Raw genomic sequence first — 16,647 nt, forward strand, 5'->3', positions numbered from 1 at the left:
TGTTTCATTTGTGACTGCATGTAAATGTCGTTACCTTACTTGAATTTTTACACAATGGTACGTGAAAAAGAAAAGAAAAAAAATATAATTGAGAGAAAATATAATAGGATCACACCACTACAATACATGGGCTTTAAATTCATCTTTTCTATATGTTATAATTTGGGCCAAGACTATTATATCATATGGGCCTATCAATGTAATTAGAAGCAATTGCCCGATCCAATAACCTTAATTAGGAAAAAAAATCGTTCCCTTCTCTCGTTTCTTTTCAGCTCTGACTCGGCCTCTATCTCTCTCCCGTCGTCAGCCACATTCACCGGTACTCATCTGACCAAGCTAGGGTTTCGCAGTCATCATCATGTACCGTACGGCAGCTTCTCGAGCCAAGGCCCTTAAGGTCAATGTCCTACTTCACTTGTTTCCATTGAGATTCTGGTTTTTTTAGGAGAATGCTTAGTATTGAACAATTTGTATGATTCATTGTTTTTGGATTTGGATTAAAGGGTCTCTTAGATTCTTATAGATCTTGATTCAATTTTATCGCTTTATAGTAGCTGGTGCCATTATTCATGCTTTTTGCAGGTTTATGAAATGTCTCTGTTTCGAAAGTTCTTATTTTTACAATGTTAATTGAATCAAGAGATTAATGATGCTTAGGATGTGTGTGTGTGTGTGTGTGTTTATAGGGCATTCTAAACCACAATTTTCGAGCTTCTCGTTATGCAAGTTCTAGTGCTGTTGCAACGAGCTCTTCTTCCTCCAGCTGGCTAAGTGGAGGCTACTCTAGTTCACTTCCTTCTATGAACATTCCCTTGGCTGGTGTCTCTCTTCCACCACCACTCTCTGACCATGTTGAGCCTAGCAAACTTAAGACCACTACTCTTCCAAATGGTCTGACTATAGCCACTGAGATGTCTCCGGTGAGAGCTTCTTTTAGTAATCCCAACATCAACTTCCTGTTAAAAACTACTGGAAAGTGATTTTGAGTGAAATTTTGTTCAGAATCCAGCAGCTTCCATTGGTTTATACGTTGACTGTGGTTCTATTTATGAGACTCCTCAATTCCGTGGAGCGACGCACTTGCTTGAAAGGATGGCATTCAAGAGTACATTGAACAGAAGCCATTTTCGCCTTGTAAGGGAAATAGAGGCTATTGGAGGTAATACTTCAGCTTCTGCATCCCGAGAGCAGATGGGTTACACAATTGATGCTCTCAAAACCTATGTTCCCGAAATGGTTGAAGTGCTTATTGATAGTGTGAGGAACCCTGCTTTTTTGGATTGGGAAGTGAATGAAGAGGTACTTCATGTCATGTTGCATGTATCTCACAAACATTAAAGCTAAGCAATTTTTTTACACTGTTTTCATCATTTTTCTCCTGGCAGCTCCGAAAGGTGAAAGTAGAGATAGGAGAATTCGCAACGAATCCAATGGGTTTTCTTTTGGAGGCAGTTCATTCTGCTGGTTACTCTGGCGCATTGGCAAATCCATTGTATGCACCTGAATCTGCAATTACTGGATTGACTGGGGAGGTCTTGGAGAATTTTGTTTTTGTAAGACCGTTAACACAAGAGATTATTGCATTCGCTGGAACTAGTATCACTGGCTTTTGGTTTGTTATTTCGTAGATGTGTCTTTTTTCTCATTTTGTTCTGAAATTTCAGGAGAATTACACTGCTTCACGAATGGTCCTAGCAGCTAGTGGAGTTGATCATGAAGAACTTCTAAAAGTGGTTGAGCCATTACTATCTGACCTCCCTAATGTACCCCGACCTGCGGAGCCAAAGTCTCAATATGTCGGTGGAGATTTCCGTCAACATACGGGTGGAGAGGTACAAATATGACGTTTCAATGGGCTTCTTTGAGTAAAAGAAGGTTTATTATTCCTAATATCTTTCTTTTTTTGTTTCACCATTCTCAGGCTACACATTTTGCGCTTGCTTTTGAAGTGCCAGGATGGAATAACGAGAAGGAAGCTATCATTGCAACTGTTCTTCAGGTGCCTGACTCAAATACATTACTTGATCTTTCAAACGCAAAGACTTAATTGTGTAAAATCCAATTCTTATCAGATGCTTATGGGAGGAGGTGGCTCATTTTCTGCGGGAGGCCCTGGAAAAGGAATGCACTCTTGGCTCTGTAAGTCTCTGAATGTGTTCTCTTTCTACTTGCGGTTTTTCAACACTCATGTTTTAATGTAAGTTAGTTATTTGTTGGTCATGATGATGATGAGATTGGTTTCTTTATTGTCTGGATGCAGATCTTCGCCTTTTGAACCAACATCAGCAGTTTCAATCATGCACTGCATTCACTAGCGTCTTTAACAATACCGGATTGTTTGGAATCTATGGTTGCACGGTGAGTTTGCACCGATTTCTAGTTGTTGCTTATTAACGGTTTTTAGCACTTTGCAATGTGGGTTTGCTTACATTCTTTTGGCGTTGCAGAGTCCTGAATTTGCTTCACAGGGAATTGAATTAGTAGCTAGTGAAATGAACGCTGTTGCTGATGGAAAAGGTTTTCTATATATTTCATCCATTCTTTTTTAGAACCATTTATCAACTCATACAGACATATTATTTACTCTGGTGTACATGCTTTGGCAGTTAATCAGAAACATCTTGATCGCGCCAAAGCAGCAACAAAATCTGCGATTCTGATGAATCTGGAATCTCGGGTAGGTCACTTAAAAGTTCCACCTCTTTTTCTTAAGCCATGAGGGTGACTTTATAATGGAATTTAACTGTTTGTGTGATTTGCAGATGATTGCAGCAGAAGACATTGGTAGACAGATTCTTACTTACGGAGAGAGGTACATACACTTTGTAACATTCCACTTCTAAACTGATTATAACCAGACTTTTCTCTAACTGTTTTTTTTTTTGTTTTCCCAACATATCTGCAGGAAACCAGTAGACCAATTCTTGAAGACAGTAGACCAACTTACCTTAAAGGACATTGCAGATTTCACTAGCAAGGTTATCACAAAGCCTTTGACAATGGCAACTTTCGGAGACGGTAATGACAAAACCATCATCACAGTTTTACATCTTTTATAAAACGGCATTGCAAACTTAAATCCATTTTACTTATTCTAAAATCTTGTGTTGATTTTGGGACAGTGTTGAATGTTCCAAGCTATGACTCCGTAAGCAAAAGATTTCGCTGAAGAGTGAAGAAGTAAAAAAGATCTTTTTACATCATAAGATAGAGTTGGGACCTGTAGAATAAAGATAGCCTTTTTTTTGGAGATCCAACCAAATTTTTTGTTTCATCTATCTCTCAAGTTTCTGACCTAAGATAAGTCCATGAAAATGGTGACAAATTACGCCCATGTCTCCAATTTCGTTGTTGCGTATTTCTTCTCTTCGGTTAGTGAATAATGATTGATACGTTTACCAACTTTTTTCAGCTTCAATTTTTAAATTTCTTTCTTGTTAAAGAATGCTGGCAAACATAGGCATTAAAGATAGATAGAAGTCTACTACTACATAAAATATTTTCCAAATTATTAATTTTATGAACTCTTAAATGCTTTAATATTTTGTTAATAAAAGGATTATTGAATAAATGGATCTAAATAATAGAAACGACTCCATCAGACAAATAATTGCCTTAAAAGTATCTTAAACTCTCAACCAGATATAAGATAGATCCACAATAAATTACTACTAGAATTAGATCAATTTACCATAGTTATTTCGAAATGTGAAAGCATAATTTACATACACACTCCTAAAGTCTAAAATGAAGGTGTTATTTTTTTTTTGACAGCCTATGATGAAGGTGTTTAATCACAGAAAACCTTAATTAAAAAGGCTATTAGGGAATCTTTTTGGCGGATTACGAGGTAAATTAGAGCTTATCAAAAGCAGTTGATGTGTATTTTAATTATTTCTACTTTCAGAAGAACGAATATGATGACGTAAACACGTATCGGCATGAACCAATCATATTCCCTGGTGGTTTTTAAAAATGATTAGATATAGAAACATTACAAAAAGATTTTGAAAAATCACGATAATGATAACGTCATGTCGTACTTGTCTGACGCTACATGGATTCCAAATTTATTGCAAATTTCAACCTCATTTCGTCATCATAGTTACTTATTAATAATATCTTCCCTCGATTACTCGCATCTTTGAATTTCAAATTCTTCATAACCAATATCTAAATTCAAGTAATCTCTTACTATTGAAGAACATTATAATTTTGAAATATGGATAAGTTTCTTACTTCTCTTATGCGTAATCGACAAAAAGCATTCCACATGAAGAGGAAAAGAAGCAAATTTCACATTTTTTCCAAAGCAAAGCAATAATTTACAAAAAAAAAAAAAAAAGGAAAGTCATAAATGAAAAGTCAAAGGCTATGACGATATTTTCTTTAAGGACGAAAATAACGTTTTTTACTAATTATAGAATCTAAAATCAGTCTCGTTCTGACGAAACTGATGATCATACGAACAAGGAGAGCGTTTCTGTTGCTGCGTTTGCGTTTGCGGTTGTGGTTGTGGTTGCACCATCCTCACACCACTAACGCTACTTCTAGCCGCCATAATCTCATCAAGTGACAATCTTTTTCTATCAGGACGTTGTCTCGGTGCACTATGCGAACGTACCTTGGCTTTAAACGACTGCGTATTAGCCATATAGCTAGGTGTCATCAAACCAGGATAACTTGGCCTAAAACAAGCGTCTCTGCAAACACTTTTCGCCGGCGATGGGGGCGTGTAGTAATAGTTATTATTAGCCATTGATGAAGAGAATCTCGGCGTGTTTTGAGCCGTAGGAAACTTGCATTTCTCTCCCGGAAAACTCCATTCGAAATCTTTGGCTTGATAGATGAAATCATCTCCACATTCGGATACAGCCACATTCATTCTCTTTGATCTTGATTTCGTCTTGTAAGTATCAATCTCCACAATCTTGGGACTGGTCTCATCGTACGCATTGTTGTTGTGATTACTCTGTTTCTCTACAGAGATTGATATTCTCTTGCTATGGATTTCACTTCTTGAATCATCCAACCTCTCCTATAATCAAATCAATCCATCAAAACATAAGTTTTGACTATAGAGATTATGTTAGAAATAAGACAAAAGAAAAAGAATGGTTATTACAAGTGAGTGTCGAGGATGAAACATGTTGTTGCGGTTGATGCGTTGCGATCGGACGCTGGTTTGAGCTCTAATGAGAGCTTGCATGCTATGCAGCGTTTCGGCGGCGCGTTTGCGGACTAAGTATCCTCTTACCAAAGCTTGTAGCTTCACTAAACCTTTCAAAGCTCGTAACGCTTTTCTCGCCTATAACAAAAAAAAAAAAAATACTTAGACCAAATAACCACATTTTAGTGTTTAATCAGAAAAGAATCTAACTTTCTTGAAATTAGCAAAGATGTGTTGTACTGTTTCATTAACGAAGATGTGTAAGGAGCAAGTAAAGTACAGACATACTTTCTTTTAGTTTTGTCGAATCTAAACGATACCCACATGGCAAAATTCAATCTTTTTGCGTCGAAATCGATTACACACCAAAAAAAAAAAAAAGTGTTTTGGAGGTTTTTAAGAAATTTACCAAATAGCCCTTGAAGACTGATTGAATTTTCACTGCGGCCCACCGCTCCATTGCGTTCCCGGAATATCCTCCGCTTCTTCCGTTACTTGTTAACCTGACCACCGCCACAGCAGCTTGAGCCGCTGCAACCGCTGCGTCAGCAGCCGCGGCTGTAGCAGCAGCAACCGCAATCGCGTGTTTGTTCTGTTCTTTGTCTGTTTCCGCAAGGTAAGTTCTGAGCCAGACGGAGTCAGCTTGGAGAACTTTCCGGTGAATGTTAGAACCACCGGCTTCACCTCCAACGTCGCCGGAAACACAGTTCTCTTTCTCTTTGCTCTTCTTCATACCAAAAATACCCTTGAACCATCTCGCAGCTCTTCCCATCTTCTCTTTCAATTCAAATTATAAAGAACGGTCAAAAAAAGTTTTAAAGAGAGAAACGTTTCGGAGATGACAAATCACAAATACCCAAAAGAACTTTTCGTATGCAGAAAATGAAGAGGAAAACAAAATTTACGGCACTGAAACTGAAGACACAATGTGATGTTTTGAGAAAGGAGAACTGTAAAAAAAAAGAGAGATAAGAAGTTCAAGAAAAGAGAGAGAGAATGTGATGGATAGGTTCTTCAAAAATAAATATAAGTATCACCATTTATATATAAAGTATTATTTGAATTTAAACTTGAGCAAAGGACAAATAGGTTGATTATAAAAACTAGTTATGTACATTTGTTATGGAGTATTTTTGTTTTAAATGCACCGTTAGGTAAAGAGGGGCTAAAAACTTTTGATTATACGATATAGCTTCAAGTATAAGGTAACGTATTTTATAATTCAAAAACTAATGAACAATATTAAAAAACTTAAGCGTCAGATTTAAGATATCTTACTATTTTCAGCAAATAAAATTTTATATGTTGCTCAAGAAATATTAACTTTTGAACAAAAAGAAGAATAGTTTATATTTCTAGTTTTGTCATTGTAAGACAAACAGTTACTTCATTTGAAAATACCTTGAATTTAATTTCAATGAACTGACAACAGTTGTAATCATACTTTTTGAACACGAAAAGTAGGAATCATTACTCAGAAAAATTTGAAAACGAATTATTAAACGAAAAATGATACGGATTTACAGAATATTTTTACACAGAGTCTAGATTTTAGGGCTGTGAATAATTATTGTTTTGAAAAGGATAGGAAGAAAGAAATAAGAAAAATATTAAACCAAAAAAGATCTGACACAACCTCGTGAAGAACTGAATTACAAGACAAAATGATGTCATGGAGAGACAAAAGATGGAGCGCTCTAATTTTTCTATTAATCGAATTTCTTATTTCTTTCGATAACATAATACTTGTATAATTTAAAAATATGCCAAAAGAGAAAAAAAAAATAGAAAATCAAGCAGAAAAGAACACGGATCTGCAGACAAACAATGAAGACGAATATATTAACTATTTTCTACAAATTAAACCTAAAAATAAACGCACCTTCAAAGATTCAAAAGTGGTGTGTCTCTCTGCCTTTAGCAATTTGTTATTGAGTAATTAAAAATATGTCTTTATGGAGCATTGTGTTCTTACTCGGTTTTAGAGATACCCTTCTCGTAATTCCCGTTATTAATAAATTTAATTATCCCATTTCCCTTCCTCAACCCATAATCCCATTTATTTTAAAATATATAGTATAAATTTAAATGCTAACCAAAATAGAAATTTTTTCTTAAGGTAAGAAGATCTAATGAATTTTGAAACAATCACAAATTAATCCGTTTTTATTTAGTATGAAGCGTGCATTACGCTAATGACATTGATTATCTTGACTTATTAGCTGTTTCTAAAATATAGTCTGGTTTCAAATGGATTGATATATCATATAAATGCAAAACCAAACTATATATTTTTACGGTCGTGGTTGACGAAACGTTGACTAAGTTGTTCCCATCATTATAGCTAAGGTTTATGCTCATGTCGGAGTGTGGCTTGGTGAGGAACAAATGTGAAACTGGAAACTATAACAAAAAGTTGAAACTTTATGTCTTAATGATGAGTTTCTGTTACCAATCAAAGAAGGTAGTAGCATTGGGTTTTGTCTACCTCGAGAAATGAAGTTAACTTTGTGAAACAATGTACCTTTTAACGTTTTTCTTTGTACTTTTTTGGGTGTGATTTATATGGTTTTGGGAAGTCATACTAATTTTAGATTCTATAGTCGTTATGGAAATTTCACGGTTGCAAAATATATATACATACATCCGGTAAAAATTGACCAATAACTTCGATCATCGTGACAAACAAAAATATTTACCGCAGCAAGCAAAATGTATTTTACCTTTTACATTGTCAGGAAAATTCTACTATGGAATACCTAGATTTGTGACAAGACTATATTTTTGGTTCTAACAGAGTAGATGATACTAACGATGAGACGTAAATTAGTGATGATAATCCTTTTTTGGTTAGCAAGAGTCTTTGGATGATAAATCTCTTAACCCAAAATTTATTATAATTATTGAAAATTTAAAATGCATTTGGCATGCGAACAAAAAGCTTTTGGGATCTTATTTTGGGGACAATGAGTTGTTCTCGTACAGATGACAGATCCAATCGCTGAATATAAAATTAGGAATGGACATTTAGTTTTATTTTATTTTATTGGGTTTGGGTCAGTATGGTTGATTTTGTTTTAGTACAAATGAAGCTCACATCTAACCGAAGTTATAGATCGGTTTGGTTTGATTTTATTTTGGTTTGCGTTGGAGTTAGTTCCCATAGATTTAAATCTGCAAATGTATGTTCTTGTGTTCTTTTTCAAACAATTGTCTGCATGGTCTTTAAGCCACATAAATAAAAATGTCTACAACATGTTTCAACCCACTTTGAAAGGTACTATCATTGTAAGGTTTAAAATTGAGAAGACAAAATTTTGTTTCAAGCATTATAAACGCTCTTTGTTTCAAAGAGAGGATGACGAATTATTCACATTTCATTTGATAGTGATCAACGAATAAAGATAAGCAGTGGTAATGCTAAAGATTTCTTCAGAGAGAAATAGAAATGTATCTTACAGCATCTATACTATATAGAAATATCGACGTAATTTTATAAAATCATTCAGCCGGGATGCAACATAAAGATCAAACAAGCCATATGACTTATGGAACGAACAGACTAATTAAGATATATTTGGAAGATTTGTTGTCATCTAACGCAATTTCTAGCTCATCATTTAATTTGACAAACCTATACATATTTTAAAACCATTCTACACGTTTAAACCAATATTGAGTTGTCCCGCCACGGCCCAACAATTTCAAAATGGGAGATGAGTTTGTTCAATGGGACGCACGGACTTACGTTGCAAAGACTTTAAAATTTGATTACATTAGGCAAATTATCTTACTGCGTTTACCATTAGTTAATCATATATACGTGAAGATTCTTGATTTCCTACTACTGTTTGTAATTTTGCATGGAGTATGTTCAGGTCTCTTTTAAATGTTTTAATCACTGTAAATAAGTGTTTAAGTAAGTTTCTAGCTGGTTTATATCCAACTCATTTACCAAAAACAAAATATCAAACTCAATTCATTTGATCATGTCTCACACATATTTGTCTATACTATAAGAAGTTTAATTATGATGTCTGTTTTTTTTTCTTTTCGATAGCTTCAAATGAAAACACACATTCGACACCGAACATGATCATGAACATGATAGCTCGATTCATCAATTCAACAGACGTGATAAAACAACGTAACTTTATAAAATGGGTAAAAGACCTTGTCTAAAACTGCATAAAAATTTGAGATTAATTCAATGATCATTATGAATATTACAAATTCATATATATATATATATATAGAGAGAGAGAGAGAAAGAATTTAAACATTTAAGAACATAATCGAAGTGAGCTTCAAGCTTTCCATATACTGTATATGCTATTACATGAATTACAAGAAGAACTTATTCAAATCGTAATCCTAATCAGTGTTAAATTAACTGAAAACTTATTTATATATTTGTAAAAATTTACCTTGCCTTTCTTTTATTTCCTTTTTTCTTTTTGCCTGACTTCACCCTGTGTGCCATAAGACCCCTTCTATGAAATTGGCACTCTTTAAAGTTATCTTCGTCAGGCCATCTCTGAAGAACCTCTGCTTCTTATGGCTTTTCCTCTTCCTTACCAAAACTAATAGACTCACTTTGTCTCTTGCTTCGTTCTCAAGAAGTAGATACACCAATAAGAAGACATAAGTTTTGTCTCTTTTTCAAAGATTTCTCTGTTGTTCGCTTAAATTTACGATACAACCCTTCACAAACCATATCTACTTAAAATGAAAGGAGCATATAGAAACATATGAATAAAAGTTTAACCGATGAAACGAACAAGTCATTAAGCGTTTATATGTCAAAGGGATGTTTCTAGAAGCACTCGATAGCTTAGGGACACTTTACTCATAGAAACATTTATTCATATAACTCAATGATTATACATTTACATTATGAGCACACAAGTAATACGATAGGCCCATCACAACTAAAAAATGCTAAATTCTTTCTTTCGTTCTATCTTCTCCTTATGATATTTTCAGTTTAATTCAGATGTTTATACCTACGTACGCATTAGGCTGGTTAGGGAAGTATTTGATTTTGTATGTATTCAATTTCTTTTATATTAGATCTGTTTTGAATTCATCTGATTTGTTCCCTTTGGCTCGTGAGTGTCGAGAAGAACACTCATCATTGTCTTATTGCTGGTACGTTTCACACATTTTAATAAAAGATCTTTCAAATAGTTAGATCATGACCTACTGTATAAACTTACTTTGTTGAAAGACTGATCTCCGTATCTGTGTTCTTTTGTTTTGGATTTTTCCTGTTGTATTATCTATTTATTTTCCTTAGATATAACAAAAATATATCACTCTCTTCATACAATTATATAGATTTATCCATTTTTATTAAAATTCTACGTTTTAAAATTTTGATCGTTTTATCATTCAAAGAAATCGGCGTTTTTGTCAAGTTGTCTCTACAATTTAACTTGAATTATTTTGGAGCGTGAATTTGTTTGACACACGATTTAAAAACTTTCTAAGGGATCATCATATAGGAGAGCTAAGTGGGATAGACATGTAGAAGGATTCAACCCTCAAATTCATTATTCTTTAGAAACAAAAATATATACATATTTTACCAAAAAAAAATTAAAAAAAATATATATACATATTCAACAGTTATGGGCGCCTCCACTTGATGAATTCTTTATATTGGAGAATCTTGTCTCTAGTCAAAACCCATAATCATCTATTTCATTTTATATAAACTAGTACATACAAATTTTAGTTGAGCAAGATTTCAAAACACGCATGGAAAAGATTATAAATGTGTAAGGATCACCGACGAAATTTATAAACCTATCCACCTTACTCCACTGTCCACAACAAAAAATTGTACTATTTACCATAAAACTCCACTACAAGAACCAACCTCATTATCACTATATATATTCAAAGTTGTACGTAAGGTAGACATGACTCTAGTGTAAGAGATGAATATATTGAAGAAACCTTTCACTGTTTTTCTTAATGTGGGCCAAATATTCCTACTGTTTTACAAGATAAAGTCGTTAGTGTTCTCTACGTTTAAAGAGTATGTCGGAGAAATATTTTCCATTTTATACAGCGCTCTTAGGTGTTACAAATAGGAGATACATTAGTATGTAGGGTTATATATAATAAGATATTATTTTTTAAAGGTGGTACCAAATTATCAAGTGGTTCAATTCTTACCTTATAGCATTTAAATGTTGACTAAAATAATTATTGACAAGTACTATTCGTTGCATATATGTTCAATTCATTTAAAATCAAAATTTTCAAAGATTTGGTTATAAACTTTAATATATGTGTGACTGTTTGGAGTGTGTCGACCGACCCAGCATGGACCCAAATTCTTGATGTAAGGCCCATTTAAGAGTAAAATGGCACACAGTCCGAATAAAGATACCCGAAACGTTACGCAGTGTATTTGCTGATATTCACTAATAACACAATGGACAATTAATAACTGATGAAACTAAACTAGAAGGTTTACGTCGACATTTTTAAGTTTTTTTATTTGTTTATCAGCAAAAAAAACAGGTATTCAAAGTTCAATTCTTTGTTGCAGTGGTGGAGATAACCATCACAATCATGTATATTAAATGATGGGTTCCTTTATCTAAAGAACGAGTTATAAGTCTCACATTTGCTATGAGTTAGGCATGTCTCAACGAAAATGACTATTCTGAAAAAAAATTCAATGTTTCTATCGTATTTATTTTTCATGTCCCATTCAGTATTTTCCCCCAGACCCCAACCACAAATTCTAACCCATACACTCACTACTGCTTTATAAGAAGACACCACGAATTGTCAATTGCTCATGTTGTTGCGCTATATTATTTTTTGCATATGCTTAATAAGGTAAAAGTTAGTATGTAAATATATCTTTAGGTTCCAAACAATGAAAATATAATAAGTGGTGCGCAGGGCCGGTTCAAACTTTTTGAAGACCTTTTGCTGATTTATAAAAACTGACTTTAGTTAATATTGGTTTTTAATTTCTGTAATTTTTGGACCCTAAAACCTTAAAGAAAATTGAAAAAAAAATTGAGGACCCTGTGCTTTTGCTCCTCTAGCACTCCCCTAGAGCCGGCACTGGTGCGACATTTTGCAACAAATGAAACAACGGAATTTTCCAACTCATTATGTTGCGGCTATCGCTTTACATATGTTTCGAAAATGTTTCTTTTTTGGTTTGGTTAAAAGTTAAAACATATACCATTATTTAGCTACCAAAAAATGTTATTATCAAACTATTTGGCTGCATCAATTTCAATGGTTATATTGTTTAACCACAACACTCATCTGGTAATGAGAAGGACAACTTCGAATAAAATTTTTAAGATGAATACAAGTCGGCCAAGTGATGCTTGTGGTATGAATATATTTATCACGAAAACAATGTGCTAAATTAAACATATCTATAGTGATGTTTTAGTCGATCCACCAAGACACTGTCCAATAAGTTACAATGTGTATGTATGATTTAAAAAGTCAGGATAAAAAGCTGCTAAATTCTGCACCTAGAAGAACAAAAGAGATGATATAGCCACCAAAATTATCACGACATGGACTGATCTCATTCTGAAAAGTCTTTTTTGAGTTTTCAACTTCCAATCTTATCTTCTTATATACATGCATACTCAGGTTAAATAGTAAAAACAAGAAGAAAAAAAAAGACAACAACAAAAACAACAATAATGGCCTTTCATTCTCAGCTTTTTACATGATTAAAGGTATAGCCAAAGTTGGAAGGAACAAAAGTTAAAAGAGCTTTTACAGAGAATAAAAATTTCATCTTCTTTTTTCAAAAAGAGTTTTGCAGACATGCATGAGATAATTATTACAGTATGTTCTAATTATCTCCTTAATTAATTAAAATGCTTATAAACACAGATTGCTTATGTAATCTCATCGTCTAGTGTCTTGAAGACATGGGAATATCAGATCAGATCAAATGTTTCTCTGGACCAAAAAAAAAGTAAAAAACCAATGATTAACTCTTATATATAACAAAAACCAGATGTACATTTATAAAGCTTTGAGACTCTCTGTCTGAAATAAAAGTTTCTAAAAAGACTCTTCAGTGCATCATCTTCTCTTGCTTACTGCATCCAACTGCAAATATACAGAGGAACCCTTTTAATCATATAGCTCTAATAAATCATCTAAACATATAAGAACAGAAGCTTACATGTCAAGGCAGATGAAATCTCAGAGCTTTTAATCACACGCAGTCTCTTCACAGATGAAACAAACATTCTGTGTTTAAAAACAAAGATTAAAGATCAGTTAGTATGCAAAAAAAGAGGTATAAACAAATCTCCAAGCAAAATTCTATTCTTTAGGTAAAGAATTATCAATTTGAATTACTACTACTATTGATTAAAAGCTGAGAACTTTTGTTGTTATATGATCAAGAATCTAATTCTGCAAAACACTGAATCAGATTCAGAGAACAAAAGGGGAAAAGATTCTTACTGCCATGGAACATCCCCAACAAGCATCTTGTCCCCTTCATTGTCTTCATAGGTTAAAGTAAATTCTCCTTTCCCATCTAATAATCCAATGATAGGTTTCTCTTCTCCTTGACCATCAGAGATATCTCTTTGAGCTATAAACCAACAACATACACAAATCATACTCAGTAAACACAAGTAACACTCCTAAAGAACTAAAAAACAGAATTTGAGATTAAGATTTAACCTGCGAGTAGACCTCTGAAGAGTTTGTCAACGACAAAAGAGAGCTGTTCGTAGCTGTTGTAAGCATTGAGATCAACTTTACGACCAATAGGAACACCATCCATGTTGATCTTGACAAACATTCCTTCCTTCTTGGTTTCAACTTGTTTTTCACCATCATCACTCTTGTTGATTTGACCTCCATGAGAGGATTCGTTACCTAGCTTTGAAGAGCTTGTGCTCGCTAGATTCTTTCTGAACGAACGAACCGGAGGCCAACCCACCACTGGACCAGGAGCAGTTCTTTGAACCAGATATCAAAAGAAACAAGAGACATATGTCAATACCAAACGACAAAAACAGAGCAAAACAGAGTAAATGTTGAAACTTTTAACATGTGAAGGTAAAAAAAAAAACACAGATTGCAGAAGATGGGTCCCTAATGTTCAAGAGAATATCCTCTGTCAAAGCAGTAAGAAAAAATAACAGTGAAGGAAAAAAAAGGAGATTATACCTTTTCTGTGAGATGTGAGGAACAGAAGTGGTTTTGTTGGAAGGAGAGAAGTGATTGCCATTAAAACAGTGGAAAGATTTGTCTTCTGTTTCCTTCTTGATGTTTCTTATCTCTGTGTTCTTCTTCTTGATTGCTGAATGATCTTCTTCATCACCACCGGGTGGTCCAAGCCTTAGCTCAAGTTTCTTCTCCTGATCTGTGTTGTTCTTGTCTTCTTGGTACCATTTCCTTCCTTGTGGAATCAAATCAAGAAGTTTTGGACCGATTTCTCTGTTTCTTGGACAACCTTCCATTGATCAACCCAAGATTCCTTCTATACGTTAACTATGTATGAAATTGAAATCTATAGCTTCACTAAACCCTAAGAACCCCTTTTAAAGAAACAATCCCACAAAACTGAGAGCGAGAGAGAGAAAGAGAGATGTGTAATGAAGGTATGGTAAGAGAGCAGTGGTGGGATTTTATACAAAATCAAAGCTTTTTTTTTCTCTCTCTCGTGCACGCTTTGGTGGGTTCTCTCTCACACAGCCTTACCTTTTTTTCTTTCTCAATTTGTTGTTCTCTCTCTCTAAAGATTCTGAAAGGGACGAGAAGAGAAAAAATAGGAATACAAAGAAAAGGAAATTTGGATTTGTATGAACAAAAAAAAACTCAGAAAAAGGTAAAGCAAAGTAGAGTGACTCCACTTTTACTCCTAAACCCCAAAAGTAGAAATGAAAACTACAATAAATTTACAGATTGCATACCAAGAAAAACAGTAATTGTTCTTGACATGAAAAGAGAATACTGTGAAAAAAAAGAAGTGGGTTTTAACGTTTTTGGTTTTAGGAGTTCTTTTGTGGAGTAAAACACACGCAACCTTGTCTTTTTTTCTGCCTCAAATATCGCTAATTAAGGGTTTGTCTAGTAAAAGAAGCAAAGCGTGCTGTTCTGTTTCTCACAAGTATACGAATTAGAAAAATAATTAAATGCGTAATTCCAATAAACAACTTGACCATTAAAAAAATACTAATAAGAGTAATTAAAATATGATAACAATAAAGGAACTAAGGGAAGATCCCATAATTTATGGTCTGTTTTTAGGACCACTCTCTTATCCACTGTCCATAAGACACATATCCCTATGCTTTTCTAAAAACATTTTTCTATAGGTCGTCATGGTAATTTGATACTTTAATAGTAATACTACCATTCTACAAAGATATACATAAAGCAAATAATAAATGAACATCATGGGAAGATCAATTGAGAGAATTCAAGAAATGGGTGAGGCATTGTATAAACATACGAATCTGCATGGCGTCTCAGTGAGATATATGTAATTATTTATTTATAAATTTGCCACACAATATGTCAATTTGTTAGGTAGCTAAACAATTATTTTGTCAAAAGTTAAAAACAATGTGTACGTGTGGATTACGATGGTATAATTTAATTTGCTTCCCCAACCAAGTAAATAGTCAACTGTTTGTTTGTTTTTCCTAATCAAAAATTTTCTTTTCTCAAATCTACAAAATCAACATATTTTGATAAAAATAACAAAAGAAAAGACTTTAGCAGAAACAATTGTAGTTGGTCCTTTGATCTTAAAAAATGTACATAATTTTGCAGCGTAAATCAAGAACATATTTCAAGTTTTTCAACCAAAGATTGAAGCTATTTTATTTGGTTTTTCAGGAGGGGGAAAAGAATGTACATGTCTCTCCCACGTACGTGTGACACCGATATTACGATAAAGCCGACGTAGAAAAATCTCGAGTGAGAGTTCCGGTCAAGTAAGGAAGGGTAATTTAGGAAATTGAAGAAGGAGTGTGTCTCTAGTCATATCTTGTCGCCGTTTTACCCAACTCCGTGACTTTCTTCCCTCACTGTCAGACAAAACCTTAACCATGGTTAACATAACCTGAACCTCTCCGGTTTAACTTAACCGCACTAACTAGATCCGCACAGACAAACTAGACAGTGGACACATGTTGAAGTTGCACAAGATTTTGAGATCGTACGATAAGGTTTAAATTTGGGCTTTAATCAAAGCCGTAGAAGTGAATAGAGATATAGCAAATGTGACGGCTGTGATTAAAAGAGTACAAAGCAAAGCATCCGATTAAAAAAGTAGCCGACTCAGGAGAAAAGGAACAAAAAAACAACTCGTGAATTGAATGTCATATCAAGGGAAATAAAGAAAAGCAAGTGAGAATAGTGGTGGTGTCAATGATGCTCTTCCTAGAATTTTCACCAAGAAATAAAATTATTTTTATCCACTCACTAATTTTTTT

General features: G+C 34.0%; 3 protein-coding genes and 2 long non-coding RNA genes across 6 annotated transcripts; 3 read left to right on the plus strand and 2 right to left on the minus strand.

Moving 5' to 3' along the window:
• The first annotated feature begins 165 nt into the window (after window positions 1-165).
• On the plus strand, window positions 166-3,483 carry MPPalpha (mitochondrial processing peptidase alpha subunit). Its single transcript, NM_112519.4, has 13 exons — window positions 166-400; window positions 690-923; window positions 1,006-1,302; window positions 1,389-1,556; window positions 1,668-1,835; window positions 1,925-2,002; window positions 2,076-2,142; window positions 2,264-2,361; window positions 2,451-2,520; window positions 2,610-2,680; window positions 2,766-2,815; window positions 2,909-3,021; window positions 3,126-3,483. The coding sequence occupies exons 1-13, from the start codon at window positions 362-364 to the stop codon at window positions 3,170-3,172; spliced, it is 1,500 nt and encodes a 499-aa protein (NP_566548.1). The 5' UTR covers window positions 166-361; the 3' UTR covers window positions 3,173-3,483.
• An 820-nt stretch (window positions 3,484-4,303) lies between these two features.
• Window positions 4,304-6,221, minus strand: IQD26 (IQ-domain 26). Its single transcript, NM_112520.4, has 3 exons — window positions 5,583-6,221; window positions 5,129-5,311; window positions 4,304-5,041 (listed from the first exon to the last, which is right to left on the minus strand). The coding sequence occupies exons 1-3, from the start codon at window positions 5,943-5,945 to the stop codon at window positions 4,418-4,420; spliced, it is 1,170 nt and encodes a 389-aa protein (NP_188270.1). The 5' UTR covers window positions 5,946-6,221; the 3' UTR covers window positions 4,304-4,417.
• Window positions 6,222-9,454: 3,233 nt separating this feature from the next.
• On the plus strand, window positions 9,455-9,892 carry AT3G03325. The gene has a single exon (NR_140990.1). It is a non-coding gene; the product is annotated as an other RNA (long non-coding RNA).
• Window positions 9,893-12,658: 2,766 nt separating this feature from the next.
• PAP1 (phytochrome-associated protein 1) lies at window positions 12,659-15,259 on the minus strand. Of its 2 annotated transcripts, NM_112521.4 has the most exons (5): window positions 14,372-15,259; window positions 13,880-14,160; window positions 13,655-13,787; window positions 13,368-13,435; window positions 12,659-13,291 (listed from the first exon to the last, which is right to left on the minus strand). In NM_112521.4, the coding sequence occupies exons 1-5, from the start codon at window positions 14,662-14,664 to the stop codon at window positions 13,257-13,259; spliced, it is 810 nt and encodes a 269-aa protein (NP_188271.1). In that variant the 5' UTR covers window positions 14,665-15,259; the 3' UTR covers window positions 12,659-13,256. The 2 variants fall into 2 exon arrangements, with proteins under 2 accessions (NP_188271.1, NP_001325855.1); NM_001338235.1 differs by lacking the exon at window positions 12,659-13,291 and having other exon boundaries at window positions 13,292-13,435; window positions 14,372-14,969.
• Window positions 15,260-15,809: 550 nt separating this feature from the next.
• On the plus strand, window positions 15,810-16,286 carry AT3G03335. The gene has a single exon (NR_140991.1). It is a non-coding gene; the product is annotated as an other RNA (long non-coding RNA).
• Window positions 16,287-16,647: the final 361 nt, after the last annotated feature.

Source organism: Arabidopsis thaliana, chromosome 3 (genome assembly GCF_000001735.4).
Source record: "Arabidopsis thaliana chromosome 3, partial sequence".
In the NCBI taxonomy this organism is placed as follows: Eukaryota; Viridiplantae; Streptophyta; class Magnoliopsida; order Brassicales; family Brassicaceae; genus Arabidopsis; species Arabidopsis thaliana.

Coding starts and splice junctions, on each gene's coding strand:
- MPPalpha (NM_112519.4), top strand. CDS start 362: ATGTACCGTACGGCAGCTTCTCGAGCCAAGGCCCTTAAG. Junction 924..1,005: donor TAGCCACTGAGATGTCTCCG/GTGAGAGCTTCT, acceptor AATTTTGTTCAG/AATCCAGCAGCTTCCATTGG. Junction 2,362..2,450: donor TTGGAATCTATGGTTGCACG/GTGAGTTTGCAC, acceptor TTGGCGTTGCAG/AGTCCTGAATTTGCTTCACA.
- IQD26 (NM_112520.4), bottom strand. CDS start 5,945: ATGGGAAGAGCTGCGAGATGGTTCAAGGGTATTTTTGGTATGAAGAAG. Junction 5,312..5,582: donor CAGTCTTCAAGGGCTATTTG/GTAAATTTCTTA, acceptor TTTTTGTTATAG/GCGAGAAAAGCGTTACGAGC. Junction 5,042..5,128: donor TTCATCCTCGACACTCACTT/GTAATAACCATT, acceptor ATTTGATTATAG/GAGAGGTTGGATGATTCAAG.
- PAP1 (NM_112521.4), bottom strand. CDS start 14,664: ATGGAAGGTTGTCCAAGAAACAGAGAAATCGGTCCAAAACTTCTTGAT. Junction 14,161..14,371: donor CCTCACATCTCACAGAAAAG/GTATAATCTCCT, acceptor TCTGGTTCAAAG/AACTGCTCCTGGTCCAGTGG. Junction 13,292..13,367: donor GATTTCATCTGCCTTGACAT/GTAAGCTTCTGT, acceptor GTATATTTGCAG/TTGGATGCAGTAAGCAAGAG.